Source organism: Haliaeetus albicilla, chromosome 3 (assembly GCF_947461875.1).
Source record: "Haliaeetus albicilla chromosome 3, bHalAlb1.1, whole genome shotgun sequence".
NCBI classification, from domain to species: Eukaryota; Metazoa; Chordata; class Aves; order Accipitriformes; family Accipitridae; genus Haliaeetus; species Haliaeetus albicilla.
The window spans coordinates 15,103,479-15,124,142 of NC_091485.1; the positions used below are offsets into that span (position 1 = coordinate 15,103,479).

The window sequence follows — 20,664 nt, forward strand, 5'->3', positions numbered from 1 at the left end:
GTTGCTAATTACTGTAAGCAATATCACTTTGTGTTGTGCTTGTACATACTAGGTCAGATTTACAGCACTTGGAATAGGATCAGCGCTTTCATCTCTTGAAAGAGGATGTATTGCTTTAGCAGAAAGTTGCCAGAATATTTCAGGAGGGCTGTGGGGAACAGTGATAAACATTCTTCTGGACCAGTCTGAATGTAGCATGGTACGCAGGGAGGTATGTTTCTTGTGCCCGTCTGCTGTCTTAGATTGTCAAGTTTTTTTTCATTAAGGAGGAAAGATTTTTATTATTATTATTTATTTTTTATTTTATGTATCTATTCTGTGATGCTGCACAACACCTACTGCTTTGTGAGTTAAATACTACCTAATTAAAATAAATGTTTAGTTCCTTATTTAGAATTACTCAAGAGGCAACAAATACAGGTGACTAGTGTAAAAGCAGAAATCTAAACAAGACAAGTGAATGCACAAAAACTCCTAAGGCTTACTCAGGCAGATGAATAGGTTGCTAAAGTGTAACAAATTAGCCCAGATTTTAATGGCTGTTTTGTTCCACTTATGAACACTTTGGTGCGTACTCATCACCTGATGTGTAGTAAGTACCTCTTCATTGCAGACATGAAGTAATCTAATTTGCCTAGGCACTGAGTTTTATTTGTGAGAACTGAAAGTTTGTACTTGGGTAGAACAGCACATAGAACATTTATAATACTATATTTAAACTGTGTATGCCTTTTTTTTTTTTTTCCAACTTTCTATCAACTCTAGTAGTAAGGTTTTTCTTGATTTCCAATGACTAAGAAAGAGCAACTGTGACAAATAGTGGGTTAGTTTCTTCCCAGCTCTGTTGCTCAACTAATTACATATTCCAAAGTAATATTTTGAATTTATTTGTGCAAAATGCTTTTGAGAATGTATGCTTCATTGTTTTAGTTAACTTCTAAATCATTTTAGTAGTCTCATAAGGGTCAAGTTATTGACAAAAGATTGACAAAATAAGAAAAAAGCAGTTTCAGTCCACCCACATATACACGTGATATGTGTGTAATACAAATTAGAAAAACACACATGCCATATATTTAAAAAGGAAAATATTTGGAACGTATGTGTCTGTCCCAATGTGTTCCCTGCATTATCCCAATTATTTTATAATAATTAAAAAACAATACATGAGGACAATAGAGTGAAGGGTCGTAAACAGTTAACCAGGTTTTCCTGCTCAGGGATTTTTTCCCATTACTTCTTGTTATGTAATGCTTATTCAACAGGATTGACTGTATTGGAACAATGATGAAAGTATTTTATTAAAAAAAAAAGTTTGTTTCCTAGTGACTTCTATTCCATCTCTTCCTTGTCTTTTTTTCCTTACCAGCCTTCTCTTCTTCTAATGACATCTATCGTAGGTGAAGTTTGAGGGTGTTTAGGTTATACCCTTCTAATTATTCTTTTTTTCCAACATGAACATGAAAATTCTTTGTGTTTTAATATACGGCTAAAGCAATGGAATAATATGTAGACTGTGGTGTTCAATCTGATGTGGTTTTTTGAACTGTAATGTCTAGATGGCAATATTGATGCTTTCATTTCTTTCAGGCCGCTTTTATTCTACAAAATCTCCTTGTGATTCCAGTTCCTACAGAAGATGTGAAAGATTGTCTTTGGCAAGTGAGTGACTATTGCATTTGATGAGAAAGGTCCTAGTGTTACAGAGAGATGTTATCTGATACAAAAACTTATGTCAGTATACCTATAAAATATAAACTTAAAAAAACCCTACATGTCGAAGGTAACATTTTGGATAGAGAAATATACAAATAGGCAAACTTCTTTCAGACTTCCAGCAAGCTCAAGAAAAGAACCAAAGTTAGTTTGTATGTATGTTACATTCCATGAATATAGTATCTTTTGGCTCCTAGGAAAATTGCTTACTTACATAGTATCATTAATGTGGGTAAAATAAATGACCGGCTTCTACCCTAAAACATTTGGAATGCAACATGATTTGAGGGCTATGAGGAAGAAGAAATGCTGAGAATATGGTGTTTATAAAATGTTTTGAAAGAAATATATAAGTGATGAGAAACAACCCTTTCCAAAGACAGATGAAACCACTTGTTGCTTAAGTCAATTTAAATGCTTCTTGAAAACATAACCCCTTGCTCAAAGCAGGGTGAACTAGAGCAGGTTGCTTGGGGCTGTGTCCAGTTGGATTTTGAGTATCTTGAAGGATGGAGACTCCACAATCTCTCTGGGCAACCTGTTCTAATGTTTGACTACCCTCACAGGGGAAGAAGTTTGTTCTTAAGTTTAAATAGAATTTCTGGTATTTCAATTTTTGCTCATTGCCTTTTGTCCTGTCATGGGATACCAATGAGAAGAATCTGTCTCCCTTTGCTTTCTCTCATCAGATATTTATACAAACCGGAGACTTTTCCAGTTCTGACCTTGAGTCAGTCATCTCATGTTACCTTCAGCAAGTCTGGTTCATTTTACATAAAGATCTTTCAAGCCCATTTTTCAAATTTTTGTGGCCTTGATACCTATTCTTTCTGTCTGTCTTGCTCCTTCCAGTATGTGAGATTGTACCTATATGAGAAGTGTGTATGTTCTTTTTTGAAGAAATTTGCAGATGCAACCATATCCTGTTTTATCTGTTCCTTTCTGCAAAAGATCAAGTTAGTGCTGAAAGACATTCCTCCTATTTTACTAGGATAAGTTATCTATGATTCAGCTGCACCCAAAATCAATTATGCTATCGCTTGCAGAGCTGCATTTTACAGTATGTCTTATCTTTTGTTTACATCTGATCATAAAGGAAAATGTTCAAGTAATCTTGTGAATCTGGCCCTTGTTTCAGTGTTACTGCTTGTAGTTTATCAATATGAATAGTAATTCTTTAAATCCATAATAGCAGGGGATTTACAAGGGGCAGCCATTGTGACTTGTTGATATAAACTCTGTTAAAAGTTGTTGAAATGTTTTAAAAAAAGACTAAGCAACTATGGTGAGGTGACAAAAATTGAATCCAGTTGTAGAATTCTGGATGAATTCCAATGCAATTAATAGAAGCTTTGAGTCAATGTGATTCTTATTAAGAAGTGCAATTTAATGGAAATTGCTCATCACTTAAGTGTTCATGCTGAAAGATATTATCAAACAACACTTTATGGTAACTGGTAAATTAAAACTGTTGAAAATACAAACAACAATTAAAATTGTAAGACATCCAGGATCAAATTCTATATTTCAGAGTTACTTTTTTTCCCTTGCACTGAATAAGATGGTTTGTCTGTTGACCTTAATGCAAGCAAGTTCAAAGGAGAGCTATTAAGTGGATCTCGATGAATAGCAGCAATAATGTACCATAGCCAAAGGAGAACATTATCTTTTTATCCCTTAGGCAAATAGGGCTGGAAAAGGCAAGGCTGTTAATAGAGTTTGTAGGCCAGTATCTTCACAAGAATGTCTATAGTGTTGCTGTTACCTAATTGATCTGCCTTATAGTTCATTCTGATATGTCACTTTAAAAAGTGGCATAGGAATTTTTTTTGTTGTGAGTAAAGTTAACTGGTGCAAAGTATTCTAAGACTGCAGCATACTGTGTTGTATGAAGATTGCTGAAGTTGGAGCACTGTATGAATGTAACTGATGAGTAACTCTTTTAGGGCCCTGTTGTACAGTAAAATATCTTGCATAGCTTTTTAAACTGGCGAAGGCAGTTCTGGATAGTAAAATTTTGACTAAATTTAACAAAAATTCCAAAGTATGCATTTGTCATAGTTGATACAGTCTAAGTACATTGCTGACAGTGTACAAGTAAAGTTTTATAATTCATCACAAACAGTTTACATTAAATACTACATTCTTCTTCAAAGTGTTTGTCCTGTCTGTTTCTCCATTAATTGACATAAAAGGCAAATAGTGAAAATAGTCTGTTTGTATGTTACAGAAACGAAAAAGAATGAGCAGTAGCCATCCAAAACTGTGCTTATAACTTATTCTGTAACACAAAATAATTTTTCTGCTTCTACTTTATCTGTTTTTTGTTTCGTTTTCTTGGAAAGTAAGCTTGCATTCAGTGTAAATGGAAGGGTTGGGGGAGATCTAGAGCCTCCTGGGGACAAATAGTGTTTTTCAAATTACTTATTTGCAGTTGATCTACGTCTGCTCTCTCCTGACTGCCAAAGAAGGTTTCTAGTTAGCACTGATGAATTTTCTTTCCATAATTTTAACTAGTTTCTTTTTGAAGTACTGAAAGATGCCTCCTAAAACTGTCTTGCAGAATGTAATTGGTTTGAATTTTTCTCAGTCTGGGTTCTTTTGCCCATTTTTATGGTCACTCCAAAACAGGTTATGTTGTAGCTTAATAAAACTTGTTTTCTTCTGTTACCATAGAAAACACTGGAGAAATACTGTAAAAAAGGCAGTCAAATCAAACTGTTTATTTGAAATAAGACTATGAAGTCTTTCTTTTCAGGTGCAAATCCTTTGCTCTCAAAAGTTTTCCCTGAAGTCAGTATTTTAAAAGAAATGACTGAAAACCATTCTTCAAAGATAATTTCTTTCTTTTTATGTCTTGTTTTCTAAATAACTCTTTTATCATAGTAGACTGACATGTATAGATGTAGTATAATGGCAGTATACTTTAGAACAGGGTGACCTTTTCAGGACATTTACTCTTAGTATGTGCGCTCTTTTTCCAAAGAAAACTTTTTTTATTAGTTGATATCTGTTAGTAGATTTAAATGAGAAATTAAAATTGTAAGGTCTCCCGATACTTATACTGTCTTAAAACCACCAAATTACAGCTTTCTGTGGCTTTCTACTTAGCTGTTAACAAATTTCTCAGGAGCTAAATAGCTACTTCGATTTTGATAAATCATTACAGTTTTTGTGAAATATTATGATTTAGCTCAGCCTTAATAAAATCTACATTTTATTTTTGGAATCTATTAGTTATAGCCTGTAAACCAGCTATGTATACACACACACACAGAGTTATTAGGCTTAATTCAGGGTTTTTTTGACAGTTTATTTTATGTAAAAATTCTTTTAAAGCAATAATGTTTGTGGATTTCATGTCTTCAGGGTCCCTGTGTACGTGATGAAGAATCTGGCCTCTCTCAGACAGGAAAACCTGCACTTAAGGCCCTTTTGCATCACTGCCAATTCTATGAACATGTGAATCAGATGGTGAAACACTGTTACCTAGGATGTTACATGTTTGATTTGAATTCTTCCAAGGAAGGCAACCTCATCATAGAAAAAAGTGGTATGACTGGTAAGTGATGTTAATGTAATCTTGTAGTAATTTAAACCTACTTAAATAACTTCTAGTTTTGAGTAACTTACCTCAAATAATTCTTAGTAAAAATAAGAATGGCAAATGATTATATAAGCCATGAATTTAAATATGTTAAGTCAAAATATTGCTCTGAGGATTTAAAAAGTAGATCGGTCACTAGTTTAACATATCTGAGAAAAAGCTCTGAGCTGTTATTTACATCTTTAAAAAGTTACAGATGGAAAAGATGTAATAGGTTCTGCATTATATTTTCTTGATGTGTTCAACTTCAGATACATGAGTAGGAACGGACTCTAATATGCTCATGTTAGATGCATTCTAAGACATTCAAATATAACTTAATTCATAGGCTGATCAAATTTAATACTCAGATTGCATTGATTTATTTTTTTAACCTGTATACCCATGGAGTATTTCAGATCTAGCTTTTATATTGACTAATAATTTTCTGAGCAATATTTCTAAGTCTTACTATGATGCATTGTGGGAACCCACATTCTTGTCTAAATGAGTATTATGATCTTAAGGTTAGAAAGCTAGCAAATTCTTCAGAGAGCTCAATCAGTAAAAGCTGTTCAAGGGACAGAAAATTAGTAAGTTTACCCTTTTTGGTTTCTTTCTTTTTTGTATGCTTAAGTTTCTCTATTTCCATCTTCTAAGGCTACAGATGTAAACAGTTCTTGTAGGTCTGCTTCTGTTAAACTTATGTTACAAAAGCATGAACAGAAGAGGAATGTTATTTCCCTTACCGAGTTATGACTTTGACAGACCCAAGGAAAAGAAATATTCTTGGTTAACTCACTGAGTTATCAGAGAAGTACCTCAGCAGTATACAAAATTCCAGCCATAAAAATCCTCAGTTTCTTCTGTGGCTGCTTTATTTATCTATAAGTGTATTTTTTTTTCAATTCCACACATTTCATTTCTCCTATGGTCCTCTTATTTGTGCCTCTTGGTAGTTCTGTTATCTGATGCGATATCATATCTAAGAGCAACTCAAACTCCAGGACTGTAGAATTTTTCAGTGAGCAGTTGAGATATGTTTTATCAGGTCATTGAAAAGCAAAGCCAAAAAAATGTTTTTCCAGGAGCTTTGAAATAAGGGGGAAGAATAAGCTATGATATTTCAGGAACAACAAACAAAATTTTTGTTTATTTAAAAAAGGGAGGAGAGAAAGACATTTGCTCTGTCTCTAAAACTATAGTGCTTGAAAGGCTTGTAAGTTCTTCATTCATGTGTTCAGAATTGTGTTGTTTATCTATAATGACCTCTTTCTGCTTTTTAGTAGGTCCCTTGTCATCTCTTAATAGAAGATCTTGCTTTGGTTTATCCTCCTGAAACTATTTTTGTCGTTTTTTTTCCCAATGTATTTTCTTCACATTTTTCAGGAATATAAAAAAACCCCTCATCTGCAAAGTTATGTTAAAACTAAAATTAGTTATCTCGGTTTAGTAATTAGCTAAGATACGTATAGCACTTCTACTTTTGTGGGTTTTGCACTCAGAATCTGTGTAATCTAGTGCTTTATTCTTTGTTGTTTTCTAAATGTATGAAAGCCTCAAAACCTATTATTGACAGGCTTGTGCTATAAAATTTTTGGCACTCTTTATTCTGAAACAGATTTACAAATTAATTCTGCCTTCATTATATTTATGAATATGGGTTCTCTTGAAACTGCTTCTCTTAAAATGTGAATTTGAAGTTTTTTGAAGATGAGCACATCTGTTCATTATGTTTGTCTGTGAGACCCCTGTATCTTCAATACTTTTGTACTATTACATTTTAAATAAAACTAAATCTGAACTATTTCACATGACTAAAGGCTGCAACTGCAGTTTGAGCTACGTGTAGCTTTTTCCAGACTATTTTATGTTGCACTGAAAATTGTATTTTATTTATTTTCTGTTTATTCAAGGAATTTGCTGGATAAGAATTCGTAGGTACAGTGTGTGAAAACTTATATTCTGAGATCTTCAGATGGATAACTGTGGTTGGCTACTTTTTCTGTTTCATTCAAACAATCCTTTGAAAGGCTTGTTATGCTCTCTGCTGGTCTTAGAGTAATGAAAAAGAAAACTTCTTTTTTGTTCAACTGTGATTTTGATTCCTGTTTTCCTACAGATTTTGATGATTCTCTTAATCTTTGGAAGGGTCCATCCAGTCAAAGCCAATCTTCACATTCTCAGTCAACATCTGAAACTATGGTAACTTGCAGAGTAATCTATTTGTTTTAAACGTAAAGTTGTTCCTTAGATGCTTTGAAGAAATGTAACACTCTTACAAAGGCTAAAAAAAACCCCAACAAAACCCCAAACAAAACTGAAATTAAACTGAAAATCAAACAGCTGAAACTAAATTGAAATTTACTCTGAAGTAGCTTTAATATGCTAAAGAAAACTTTTACAGTTATTTACCCGAGCAAAAATAAGTAAAATAGCTTACCTTGACTAGCTAAATGCATAAGGCAGTACTGTATTCTGTAGCTTCTCACAGCAAGACGTATTCTCCAGAGATTACTTTGTAATTGGCTTTATTGACAAAATGCAGTCATCTCCATCTCTAGTTGTCACTTCTGCTTTTATCTAAACTGTCCTTTCAGAGTGAACCTATATTTACACTACACAGCTACAGAACTGGATCAATCAAAACCACATAAGTACATTGGGTTAAATATTCTGTGTCATAATAAACTCTGGATTCTGAAAATGCTTTTATAAAATGTAGAAGTGGCACAAGTGTTTGCAAGACCCAAAATAGACAAGAAAAATATAAGAAGGCAGGTGGCTGCTTGAAAAATTTGTTTCTGGCTAGGATGATTACTGCAATGAAAGGCTGTAAACATATGCTGTCTTTCAAGATGGCAAATGCAAAGGAAGAGAAATTGAAACACATTCTTCCAGTTCCAGATTAGATTTGCAATATCAGATCAGGCTGTGGAGGAAGCTTTTATAACATTCACTAGTTACCCGATAAAAATCATATATTTTCAAAGACTGCAGCATAACTCCAAGAAAACTCTGACATGTTGCACTGAAATCCATTTCTATAATTTTATATTTTCTTCAAAAATTTTTGATTTATGAATAACCATCTAATGTATTATGGAAGCCATAATATCATAGCTCAGAAGTTTCCTTTCTGTTAAACAGATGTGCTGATATGACAAAGACTGGTAAAGCACAACAAGATACTGTCTTATTTTATTGACTAAAATTGTTATGCCCAGTTTTGCTGTGGATCATGATTAAAAATAACATAGAATAGCCAGTATTGAAATTTTGTCTCAAATTATTTCACATTTATAATTTTTCCTTACAGTTTTGACTCTGTTATAAATGTATTGCTGTCTAGTACTGTTACTGTTATCTGGCACATTTCTAATAATAATTGAGGAAGAAGAATACTCTAGTTTTAAGCTAAAATTTCTTTCTGGGAAATTTTATGAATGAATTTGATTTTCATTCATCTAAAACAAAACAACCCCCCCCCAAACGCCTTAGGGTTATTTTAAACACAAGTATTCAAATTTGAATATTTGAAACTAAAATAAATGAAAGTGCATGTAAATCAGGAAGTAGATGCTAACATGAATACTGCTTAAAATAACATTTACATAAGAATCTCAGGTTTAAAAGCAGTTTCCAAATTGCTTTTTACTGAATAAATTGACTGCCATGTTCTTATTGGAATAAAAGTTGAACATATTTCATCTTGTTTTGTTCATGTTACTTTGGGGAAAAGTTAAATTTCAGCCATTCTTATCAGGGTTGAGTGTCTAATCTGTTTAAAACTGTGCTTGAGATCTCATGAGGAACTGAAGAGTTCATTACATGAAATTGCTCCAGCTTCAGTAGCTTAAAGAAAAAAGGAAAAATTAATTTGGAATCTACTAGATCAAATTAATGTATTTTTATTTATGTGTGTAAAGTAACATCGTAGTTTAACATAAAAGCACAGCTCTACAATTCCATTTAACAAATGGACAACTAATTATTTAAAGTGGAAAGCACAATGTAACACTAAGATACAGTCATTTGTATCAGTCTCCCAGATGTTGTAGAATTCATGTTTGCTAACATTATGCCCTTACAGTTAATGTAAGAGAGTTTTATTTGTTTTTTGTTTTGTTTTGTTTTACTCCTTCCCCTGATACGTATGAAGATTTCACACAAAAATTTTGATTGTCATTTATAGAAGTTAATTTAATTTCCATTTGTCCTTCATGGACCTTTTTAGCAGCTGTAAACTCTTGTTTTTATAACCTAAGTTTCTTACCTTTAAAAAAATACTGGTACTGACATGACAGATGGTAAGTTTCCAACCTGGAAGGCAAGATGCAGAGGTCTGATGTTCCAATGCCAATATTAATTAGGAGAAGAAAGATAGAGGTAGGGAACTGAGGCTAAATACAAACTGTATTTCAGCAGGCAGTTAATGACTGTCAATTGTCTATCTAGTAAAGTTTGGAAATACTTCTAAAAACTCAAACTTGTCTTGAAGTCAGGCATTTGCAATTAATTCGTATGTAACTTCAAATTTTATGTTCCTACAGTTTGGCCCAAAGACTTCCATTTTGATGGATGAGAAAAAGAAATACTTTTATGAAGTCATTACCAAAAGTTTGTAGAAGTTTGTCTCCAAATTTTATATATTGATGGCACTAAGATGATGTAGTTATTCCAAGCCCACTAGATGGCATGCTTTCCCCATCGCAGATGAAAGGGAGTCTGCAGGTCTTACTGAAGGGGAAGATGTTTTTCTTTGTGTATGGTACAGGTTTGATGACAACAGCCACAAATAATTGAGAGTTACCAGCTATCAAGCCAAATAGAGTTGTTCCTATCAGAAGCTCTTCTCTGATATTTTAATATTTTTTTTTTTAAAAAGTTCTAAATATGTCCATATCCATTAATTTCATGAATGTCAGTCTAGAAAGCTGAAACTGGGTTTTTTTTCCTTCAGTAAGCCACATCCTGAAGATCTTTGCAGAAGCAAAAGTGATGTCTTTTTATTGAATTATGTTAATTTCTTTTCTGTGAAGAGAAAAGATCTGCTGAATTTTTTGTTTTTAATTTTATATTTGAAAACAGTTCTGACAAAAAGACACTTTAGTTTTCTCTGTTTTCAGATTTCATGTAACCAATACTTTGATTGAGCTATCTGCTATCAAAGGGTGATTTCACACAGGGTTCATATAACCTTAAGTAAAAATAGTATCTAAATTACTTTTTGGCTTCATCTTTTTTTTTCCCCATCCCCAAATTTTTCCCCAAATTTGCAGAAAGTAAAATTGAGACAATTAAAAAGCAAATACATTAATAACAGAAATCTTTCTGTTTTAGTTTAGTCTATAAAATAGTCTGTCAGAGGTCTTGCAGAAGCCATAAGTACAATTTTGCCCGTTTTATAGAGTAAAGAATAGTAACGTGGGGATGAAATCAATGATTCAAGGTCATGTAGAAGAGAGCAGCAGAGCTGGATTGTCTGTAATCTGTTAACTCATATACTCTGCACTATACTCGGTGTCTTTAAGATCTCAGTGGATTACAGATTTTTGTCAAATTTATCTTTATTTTTCTGTAAATTGGAATGTGGATACTGCAAAAAGTCCAATTCTGAGAAGATTAAAAATCTATGTCTTTTATAGAATTCATGGTTTAAACATTAGCTCAAGTTATCATTACAGAGAACAAATCCTTATTCTTGTTTTAACCAACATGTTGTTTTGTGTTTAATACGTATGATTGAGAACACCAATCAGCATGGAGATACTTGCTTTGCACTGCATAAATGCCCTAGGGCTGTTCTGTGCCCAGGACTGCTTAGCAAAATGAGCAGTTATTTAAAAACTTGAGCTAAAAATGCTGCAGGTTAAAGATCTACAGATGTTTCCCAGATAGCTTTAAGTCATGGCCATTCTTTCCTATGAAATCTTCTTTCTATTTTATAAAAACGTGTGCTTTATTTTCTGGAACCATGGTTACCAGAGTGCTATACAGTTAAGTGATTTAAACCTTTGAAAAGAGGACTGAATGGAATTAATCACTGCGAGCCCATTAAAGCAATGCCAGAGGCATTTTTATACTAGAGGTTAAGAAATGACCTTTTATTCATTTCTAGTAGATAAACAGCAAAACCCTCACTCAGACAATTTTTGTATTCTTTTGTAATAGTTCTAATCTGCGGTCATCATCTCCCCCCCAACCCTTTCTTTTCCCCAGTTAAACCCCCTTCAAAGTGTGTTGTTTCACTGTTAAGCAACAGAATACTTCGTTGCTCCCAGAAAGAATATGGTGGCAGTAGTAAACATCCTTTACTAGATACAATGTCTCAGATCCCCAGTTCATCCTTATCAAAGGTGATTTATAAAAGCAGTAATATCTTTTCTTTCCTGGAAGGCAGAGCATTGTGGAAACAACTTCATTGTGTTACTGTATGTTTTCTGTTAAGATAGCAGAAAATTTCTGGTTTTAACCTGTGTCCCACTGTGAAGCAATTACCAATAAATGTTCCGTCAGTGCAGGAAGCTGATACTTTTCTAACCAGATAAAGCTTTTATTGATTTTTTTTTTTAACATATCTAAGACCTTATTTTTATTTCTTTGCCCAAAGTGTTTAGACAGTTTTAGAAGATGGAGAAAGAATTGCTGTGCAATGTAGAAGATATTATTTGCTAGGATGTGAAAGCTTTTATAAATTCATAATAAATATCTTTAAGATGACTCTCAGCATATCTTTAAGATGATTCTCAGCATAGTAATAATTTTAAGGCTTTACTTGTTGCTGAAGAACCATATGGACTGTTAGAAGTTGGGTTTGTACTTTTTAAGACAGAGTTATGGGGTTTTTGTTATTTACTAGAGTACTTGGAATTGAAGTATAGTGGTGAATAAATGCAGAATTTACCATGTGTCAAGATGGATTGTGTTACTCATATTAATAATAGATTTTAATAATTATTTAAATCAGCAAGCATAAAACTTTAAATAATTTATTTCAGTTAGCAAATAAGGTTTTTATTTGTATAATCTAAATAGGATTTGAATTTCACTTGGTCAGTACAATTTGGTTTGGCATTTTGCTAACAAGAAAACTATTTAGCCAAGCATGTCCGAGTGTTTATGTGACCCAAGCTATATGTGAATCCTGGGTTTCAGACACGCACCCCAAATCTTACTGTAGCTTGTTTTCTGTGTTACAATAACCTTCTATTTTTTCTGAGGAACAACTGAGCATGCTTGAGGAGAAAGATTCAAGACTGTAGGATGGACAGTAGTGGGAGACCAGAAGAAAATCGGGGAGAGAAGGGAGTTACAGCATGGAGGTGGCAACCTTTCGTTCATGCAGGGACTCTGGTCTCAAGAAAAGATGTGCTGGCAGAAGCCTAACACTATTTGGAAGTGATGGTGGGTGGGAGGTGTGGTTAAACCTTCTAGGGGATGAGAAAAGACTAAGAGAGTTTCTGTAGCTGCAAATGCTGCTGAGTAAATCAAAGCCAAACCTGGAAAGCAGTGAGCTGACTGCAAGGATACAATAGCTAGGAAGGGAGTAATCTGATTTCCTGCCCTCCACCCCTTCTGTCAATTAAGTCACTTTTGATGTTTCCTTAGGTAAAAAAATATTCCAACTGATATTTTAATAAAGCTTTAAAAAGAAAAACCTTTGAAATATTTCAGTCTTCCTTAGAAAGCTGACTGTGAGGAGAATTCTAGTAACATCATTCTTCAAGCTGTGACTGTCTTGGGATCTAATTGGATTCCCCAACATTCTGTATTCTTTACACTGTATAGTGACACTTTTGAAGATTCATCTGATGTGTATTGTCCAGCTAGAAAACAAAAAACAGAAGTGAAAAGGTGACCTGGCATGGGAGATGCTTATCCCATACCCTGAAACAGGTCACAGGTCTTGTCATGTCATGAAAGCATATTATTAAGCTGGACACTCCAGGTCTTCTGATCTCAAGCTTGTAGTTTTAACACAGTAGCAAGACCATCAAGAACTTTTAAAAGAATGCAAAATTAATAATATGATAGAAAATGTAGAATTGGTAGAAGGAACATGGTAGTATGACAGTAAAATTATCTACTGTCCTGTAAATATCTGGTATCTTCACCACGAAATGAATATGTGTAAGGATCACAGGACTAAGGTTAAGAGAAGTACCCAGAGCTGGAAAGACTTTGGAACTTCAACTTTAGCTGATGACTAATGCGCTTATGATACTTTAATCTGACCATGTCCTGGTACAAATGGACAAGTGTTGATGCTCTCAGTAGAGCAAATAGTCCATGAAAAATTTGAGTTTAAATGCTTCAATAATGCCTTTCTATCTTAGTCGAAATGTAGATTGAGTCAATTATAAGGATGAAAAAGAAGGACAAAAGGAGGAATTACCAGTAACATGGGTGTTGATCAGGTTTTAACTGAAATGTTTTAGGCTGTTCATACTGCACATCTTTCAATAGTTTCAATTATTAGATGTTTATAAATTACATATATATACATACAGTGAGCAAAATTTAATCAAATTGGGTTTGGACAGTAATTTTTACATCGTTTTTGGTTTTGTGGGTTTGTTGTTTGTGGTGGGTTGGTGTTTCTCTCCCCATCTCCCACCCCTTCAGCAAAATATAAATAGAAGTCTGCTCTATAAAAGCTGGAATCAACTAGTTTCTTTTTTATGTCTTTCTAGATTCGGTCTGCATCACCGTCACTGGGGAGTGTTACTGAGCTTCGGGCAATAGTCCCAACAAATTCAACCAGTTTTATTCCTGAAACTGTAGTTGATCGGCTTATGGCGCAAGGTAAGTCAAACTGAGTTTGTGTACATGATGAATACAATGTATTAGCCTGCCCATATTATAGTATTTGTACGTGCATATAAAGCTTGCATATTGCTGGAACAGTTACCATTGATGCTTCTAGTGGTTGTTTTGGAAGACAAATGTGAAACACTTCCTTGAAAATGAGATAGGGTGAAAGACATTTGACAGAAATAAGTGAAAATGGTTCATACTGCTTGAAATGTGACTCAAGACTTAGGTTCTATTCCTGTCATCCAGTCACCCTTTCAAAACATTCAGTTTTGGTAAAGCTGTCATATACATACATGCACACACAGGCGCATGCACACAAATATATAGTTAACTTTATATGTAGAAAGGTAAAAATGTACATAATGTAAAAAAATACATAAAATTATGTGTGTAGAGAGAGTACAAATAAAAAAAAAATTCTGTTAAGGAAAGAAGTGAAAACTCTTATCTTTCCAAATTTACCGTTTATCTTTAATGATTATTAGTGCCTTGTAGAAGGAACATTTATTGCAGAAGTATTTTAAGTAATACTTTTCCTGTATCTGATTTCTTGGTGGTTGGTTGGTTGTTGGTTTTTTTTTTTTCTCTCTCATTCCAGAATATACTTTTTTAAATGTAGAGGGAACTTTGATATTTTATGGAAGAGAAAAAGCAATTTTTTTAATGTAACTGCTCTAATTAATCTTTTGTGTTTTTTTCTTTTTCTTATTAAACACATTCTAGGTCAAAGCGATACAACCACAACAGAATCTCCAAGTCAACATGATTCTCCCATGTCTGCTACTCTGTCTAAACAGCATGCTGTAGTCACACCTGCCCTTTTGTCAGCCGTTTGCAGCCTTCTGCACAATCTGCTGGTTGTCACACCAAAAGATACTAGAATCGCTCTTCAAGAAGCACATTTGCTAACAGCTCTCAGCAGGTATGAGATCAATAACTGCTGAACTACAAACAAGGTGTAGCAATAGAGGTGAAAAGTTTGAAATGAGATCTACCAGTGTTTCTTACCAAAACTGTTAAGTATATTGATCACTTCTGAAGTGTTCAAAAATGCCTTTTTTTAAAAAATACAATCAACAAAAGAAAATAATTTGGGTTATTTCTTTTTTTCACAGAAAAGGTAGTCATTTTGGTCATTGCATTTGTGGTGTCTGCCTTCTACAGGACTACTGTGTTCCTCTGGTAGTGTTTTAGGTGTTTGTCTAGGTGGCCGTTTAGTCATCCTTTTTGGAGGGGTAATTTTTTAATTTTTTTTTTTCTTTAGTAGGACAGTATGTGATATAGTCAGGTATTCAGAATTGCAGATCATTTCAGTTCATTTTATGACTTTCTTCTTTGAATTGTATGCAATATTTTGAGGATGAGCCAATGGCTGTCACACTAAAAGAGAGTAAATAATGCTTGCCACACTTGGGAAAGTATTCGATGATAGACCCTAGTGTTTTGTTTCTTTTTTTAAAGAAGGAACCACTTCAAAATAGTCTTTGGATTGTATTCCATGTTTCCACTTGCATTGTAACAACTTCTTTCATCTATAGAAAGTGTTTGGAAGTCCCGAAGTGAAGCATTAAAATTAGTTCAGTGCTTTTAAGGTTTTCAAGAGCTTTTGTAGTTGCTCTTCTTACTGCGGTTAATGAACCCCCCCCGCCTTGTTTGAATACAGTTTATATTATTACAGAGCTATTTACTTGTGATGGGTTAACCCTGGCTGGACGCCAGGCGCCCACCAAAGCCGTTCTATCACTCCCCCATCCTCAGCTGGACAGGGGAGAGAAAAATATAACAAAAAGCTTGCGGGTCGAGATAAGGACAGGAGAGATCATTCACTAATTACCATCACGGGCAAAACAGACTCAGCTTAGGGAAAATTAGCTCACTTTTTATTACAAATCAGCCAGAGTAAGGTAAATGAGAAATAAAACGAAATCTCAGAACACCTTCCCTCCACCCCTCCCTTCTTCCCGGGCACAACTTCACTCCCGGATTTCTCCACCAAGCCCCCCCAGCGGCACAAGGGGGACAGGGATGGGGTTTACGGTCATCACATGTTATTTTCTGCCGCTTCACCTCCTCAGGGCGAGGGCTCGTCACACTCTTCCCCTGCTCCAACGTGGGGTCCCACCCACGGGAGACAGTCCTCCACGAACTTTCTCCAACGTGGGCCATTCCCACGGGCTGCAGTTCTTCACGAACTGCTCCAGCATGGGTCCTTTCCACGGTGTGCAGTCCTTCAGGCACAGACTGCTCCAGCGTGGGTCCCCCACGGGGTCACAAGTCCTGCCAGAAAACCTGCTCCGTGGGCTCCTCTCTCCACAGATCCGCAGGTCCTGCCAGGAACCTGCTCCAGCGCAGGGTTCCCACGGGGTCACAGCCTCCTTCAGGAACCCACCTGCTCCGGCGTGGGGTCCTCCACGGGCTGCAGGTGGATATCTGCCCCACCATGGACCTCCCTGGACTGCAGGGGGACAGCCTGCCTCACCAGGGTCTTCACCACGGGCTGCAGGGGAATCTTCGCTCCGGCGCCTGGAGCATCTCCTCCCCCTCCTTCTGCACTGACCTTGGTGTCCGCAGGCTTGTTTCTCTTACATGTTCTCACTCCTCTCTCCGGTGGCTGTTTTCCGCGTCCCCACTTTTTTTTCCTTCTTAAAAATGTTATCACAGAGGCGTTACCACTATCACTGATTGGCTCGGCCTTGGCCGGCGGCAGGTCCGTCTTAGAGCCAGCTGGTATAGGCTCGCTCTCTCTCGAACACAGGGGAAGCTTCCAGCAGCTTCTTACAGGAGCCACCCCTGTAACCCCCCCCGCTACCAAAACCTTGCCACATAAAACCAATACATTACTCTTCTACAGGAAAGAAAATAACCATCAAATATAAACAAACATTTTTTACCAGTGCAGTAACAGCCACTAGAATTTGTGTTAGTCTAACTATTTTGAAATAACTTTACTGCTACTATAGTTGCCATTGTGCTAGACTTACTACCAAACCCCACAATTTTAAGAAAGTTCTTAATTTATTTTTACTCTGTTTATTTAAAATGTTCTCTTCTATGGAGTGTTAAATTAGTAGAATATTTAATTATTTAAGTATATTTCTAACCAACTTTGTTTTATTTTAGTCTTGTAAGTGGTAATCTGGTTGAGAGATGTATCTTGGAACTGAAAGCTCCATTGGGTCATCCATGTCATATAGAACATGTAAAAGCTCAGGTTAGAGAAGCATTTGTTACTTTCTAATTTTTTTAAATTATGAAATTAATTATGTTTGCATAATCTGTATTCATTAACATAGTCCAGACACACTGCTACAGGCTACATTCATGTGAATCTCCATGCTTTTGACAATATTTAAGAGAAAATACACTATGTTATATTCAACACAGAACAATTAATTTCTGTGTTAGAACTATACCTAGAACCATCAAACTGAAAACCAGTTGTGTTTTAAAAATACAAATTGAGTTTAGCTGTTACAGAAATCATGTAATAGAATTTCTTTGTAAGGTATTGAAGTATGAGCCAGAAACATTTACTGACACATTTCATATATATTTCCCACAACAAACCTGGCTACTTTGCTTTGTCTCCAATCCTGCAGACACTTGCATAGTTCTCAGCTAATTTTGATGTATGCAAAGCATATAGGGTTACAGTCAATGAAACCACTTTTGTATCAATTTTAACTCTGTATATATAACATATAGAACATACTGTGTTCATGGCACAGCACCATTTTAAAGCTTCTGTTGCTCTGCATTCAGATTTACTTTGATGAAAGATACCTAGGTTATTAAGAAAATGTGTTTCTGCAGAAATCTTGTGAGAATAAATATATGTCAGGAATAATTGTTTTCCTAAAGCTTCAAATTGAGCTTCTGTTTTCAGGAAATACACATGTATTCATCAGTATTAATGACCATTTTTATGTTTTTCTTTGTGAGCTTCCGGAGAATATGATGCTGTACATATAACAAGAGTCATGACTTTCTCACAAGGAACTTTGTCACTAGAAAATTGATTTAACATGTGTGTTTCCAGACTGGGAAGTCTGTTTCTTCTACAGTAAAAATTAGGAGAACAATTTTTAATTTATATACCACTTCAATGAAATAATAGGATATATTAATTCAAAATGTTATGAATCAGTTGAGGTAATGTGAGTATTTAAATTAAAAAAAAATGTGCGGAGGGTGCAAATATATGACTTTATTTCATGTCTTTTTAAAAATATTTAACAGGTGCTATTACTACTTCAATACTTGTCATCTGTGTCCAGGCTTCTGAAATCATGTTTATTGGTGGACTCTCAGCTTGTAATCCAGGATGAACTACTTAAACCTCTCTTGGGAAATAGCTTCACGATTCTTGCCATTAGCTCCAAAGATGGGTTAGGTAATGAAGTACTTTGTTTCCCATATAGCCAGACAGAGGCTGGTCTTCACTTACCTACCACTTTCATTTAACTTGACAGTTGTTGTCAGGCTTAGCTATCCAGGTTTGTAAAAATGGTTTGATTTTTTTCTTTTTCTGTATTATCTTTGCAGATACCGAGTTAACATCTGTACTTCATGAAACACGGGTAGACTTTTTCAACCTTCTAGCTACATTATTGTGGAAGACTGGCCAAATATCTTTTCCATCTGTGACAGCAGCCCTTGCAAATCATTGTACAGCAATAATTGGTAATAACTATTCCTGGATGGGTTTTAACCTAGTAACTAATAAAATAAACAAATAGAAAAGAGGGGCATTCCTGTTTAGATGCTATTAAGTAATTACCAATGGCATATCCAGAATGAAAACCAAAGTCCAGAGCTTGACTGACTTTTTCCCTTAATTAGATTTTTATAAGTCTTTCTTACATCATCAGGCTAACTTGTGAATTTATCTGGCAGTTCAAAAGTTTTGTTTGCATATATGGGTTAGTGATTCTAGTTGTAAACCTTAACCAAATGTGGCACCTGTGAGTAGAGCCTGAAATGATCCATTAGCATTTCATTTTTTTCCTTTTTTTTTTTAATCTGACATAAAAGGAAAGCAAAGTTTTGAGGGGAGATAAGAGATATCGGAATTCAAGATTATTATACAGAGTTTTGTTTGTTTGTTTTTTAATTATACCTTCATTAGTTACTTGCCTAGTCAGGGCTCTCGGTCACCAAGCTTCTCTGCCATGTTTCAACACTGAAGTATGAGCATAGTCCATTCAAGTTCAGCCAGGTGCATGTTAAGTGATCTGGTGAATCCAAATCCAATTGCACATAAAGCAGCTGATGGGTACTGGGTATTATAATTTAAGCTGTTGAATAAAGCAAGGAGAGTTCAGAAAATTGTTGAACAAATGAGTGATTTAGTAAATGGAAATTGTTTTTTTTTGTTGTTTTATAGTCGTATTAATGCAGAGCAATTAATTCATTCAAACCTATAAAACTCAAACTTTTCTTTCTTAGATTTTTAAAGACTTATCAAATGCATACAATTTGCAGAATTCCTTGTGCAGTGCACAGGTATAGCTGCTTCTTGGCTCACACACTTTCTTTGATAAGTCTTTCCGAGTTCTGAAAGCACTTAAGCTTTATTCAGAATGAAATATAAAAATTTTTATTTTTCTGTTTAACCTTTCAGATACCATTTGTGATTGTATTAATCTGTCAGCCACATATCCTGCTTTATATACGGCTAGTTTACAGTTCCTCTCTGTCCTTTTGAATGAGGAAGGAAGAAGACAGCTCCAAGATAAACAGAGTATATGTCAGAATCCAACCATTGGCTTTCTTCTGGATCATGTTGAAGGATGCCAGGCATCAGTAACTCAACTTACTGCATTAATTATTCAGGTATTTAAAATTTGACGATGTGATTGCAGGGCATATTTTTGCATTCTTGTATTTTGTTAAAAAGGAATGTAATTGCTTAATGAAAAAATCAATTGTTTCCAGTTAGGAACCAAGACATCTTTAATTTGAGACATCTATGACACTCATTTTTGAAATTCACATAATAAGCTGGAACAATTGCAGAGAAGCAGCTTCTAGGAAGTGCCTTGCAAGGCAATTATGCTGTAACAGCATGGTATGAAATCTTATGTAGAGGAGATGACACTTAAATAGAATATGTTTTGCCAAAAACTGATACGCTTTTTTTTTTTCCCTGCTTTTCCAAACAAGTGATGAGATTTTTAAGGTTCAAGACGTAGGTATCCCCATTGTAAATAACAGCAATGCTGTTCTTAACAGCTGCCTTCGTAAAAACTGTGAACCAAAATGAATCATTAAGACTTCTAGTTCATTCCCTGATAGTGCAAGATCTGTGTTGTTGCACTTAAGGAGCATACATTAATGTATTTTCCAAGCTAGTTTTAAATTGGCCAGGTAGCGTATTTTCACTAATTGTTTTAGGAACTTGTTGCCCAACATAATGTATATTGGTGACAAGATGGTTTTTTTTCTAGATCCTTATTTGGAATGTTCTGTCTTGCTTTATGTAATCTCATTATTCTTATTTATACTTCTATATACTGTCCTAAATGATTCTTTTACCTCCT

At 34.9% G+C, this 20,664-nt stretch overlaps 1 protein-coding gene across 1 annotated transcript in view; it reads left to right on the plus strand.

Moving 5' to 3' along the window:
• RTTN (rotatin) overlaps positions 1-20,664 on the plus strand; it is a 91,617-nt gene that overhangs the window by 50,555 nt on the left and 20,398 nt on the right. Inside the window, exons 31-40 of the mRNA XM_069778880.1 lie at positions 53-211; positions 1,591-1,662; positions 5,086-5,278; positions 7,425-7,507; positions 13,999-14,110; positions 14,846-15,044; positions 17,243-17,333; positions 18,362-18,515; positions 18,668-18,805; positions 19,746-19,957. Coding sequence (XP_069634981.1) covers positions 53-211; positions 1,591-1,662; positions 5,086-5,278; positions 7,425-7,507; positions 13,999-14,110; positions 14,846-15,044; positions 17,243-17,333; positions 18,362-18,515; positions 18,668-18,805; positions 19,746-19,957 — 1,413 coding nt within the window. The remainder of the gene's footprint in view (positions 1-52; positions 212-1,590; positions 1,663-5,085; positions 5,279-7,424; positions 7,508-13,998; positions 14,111-14,845; positions 15,045-17,242; positions 17,334-18,361; positions 18,516-18,667; positions 18,806-19,745; positions 19,958-20,664) is intronic.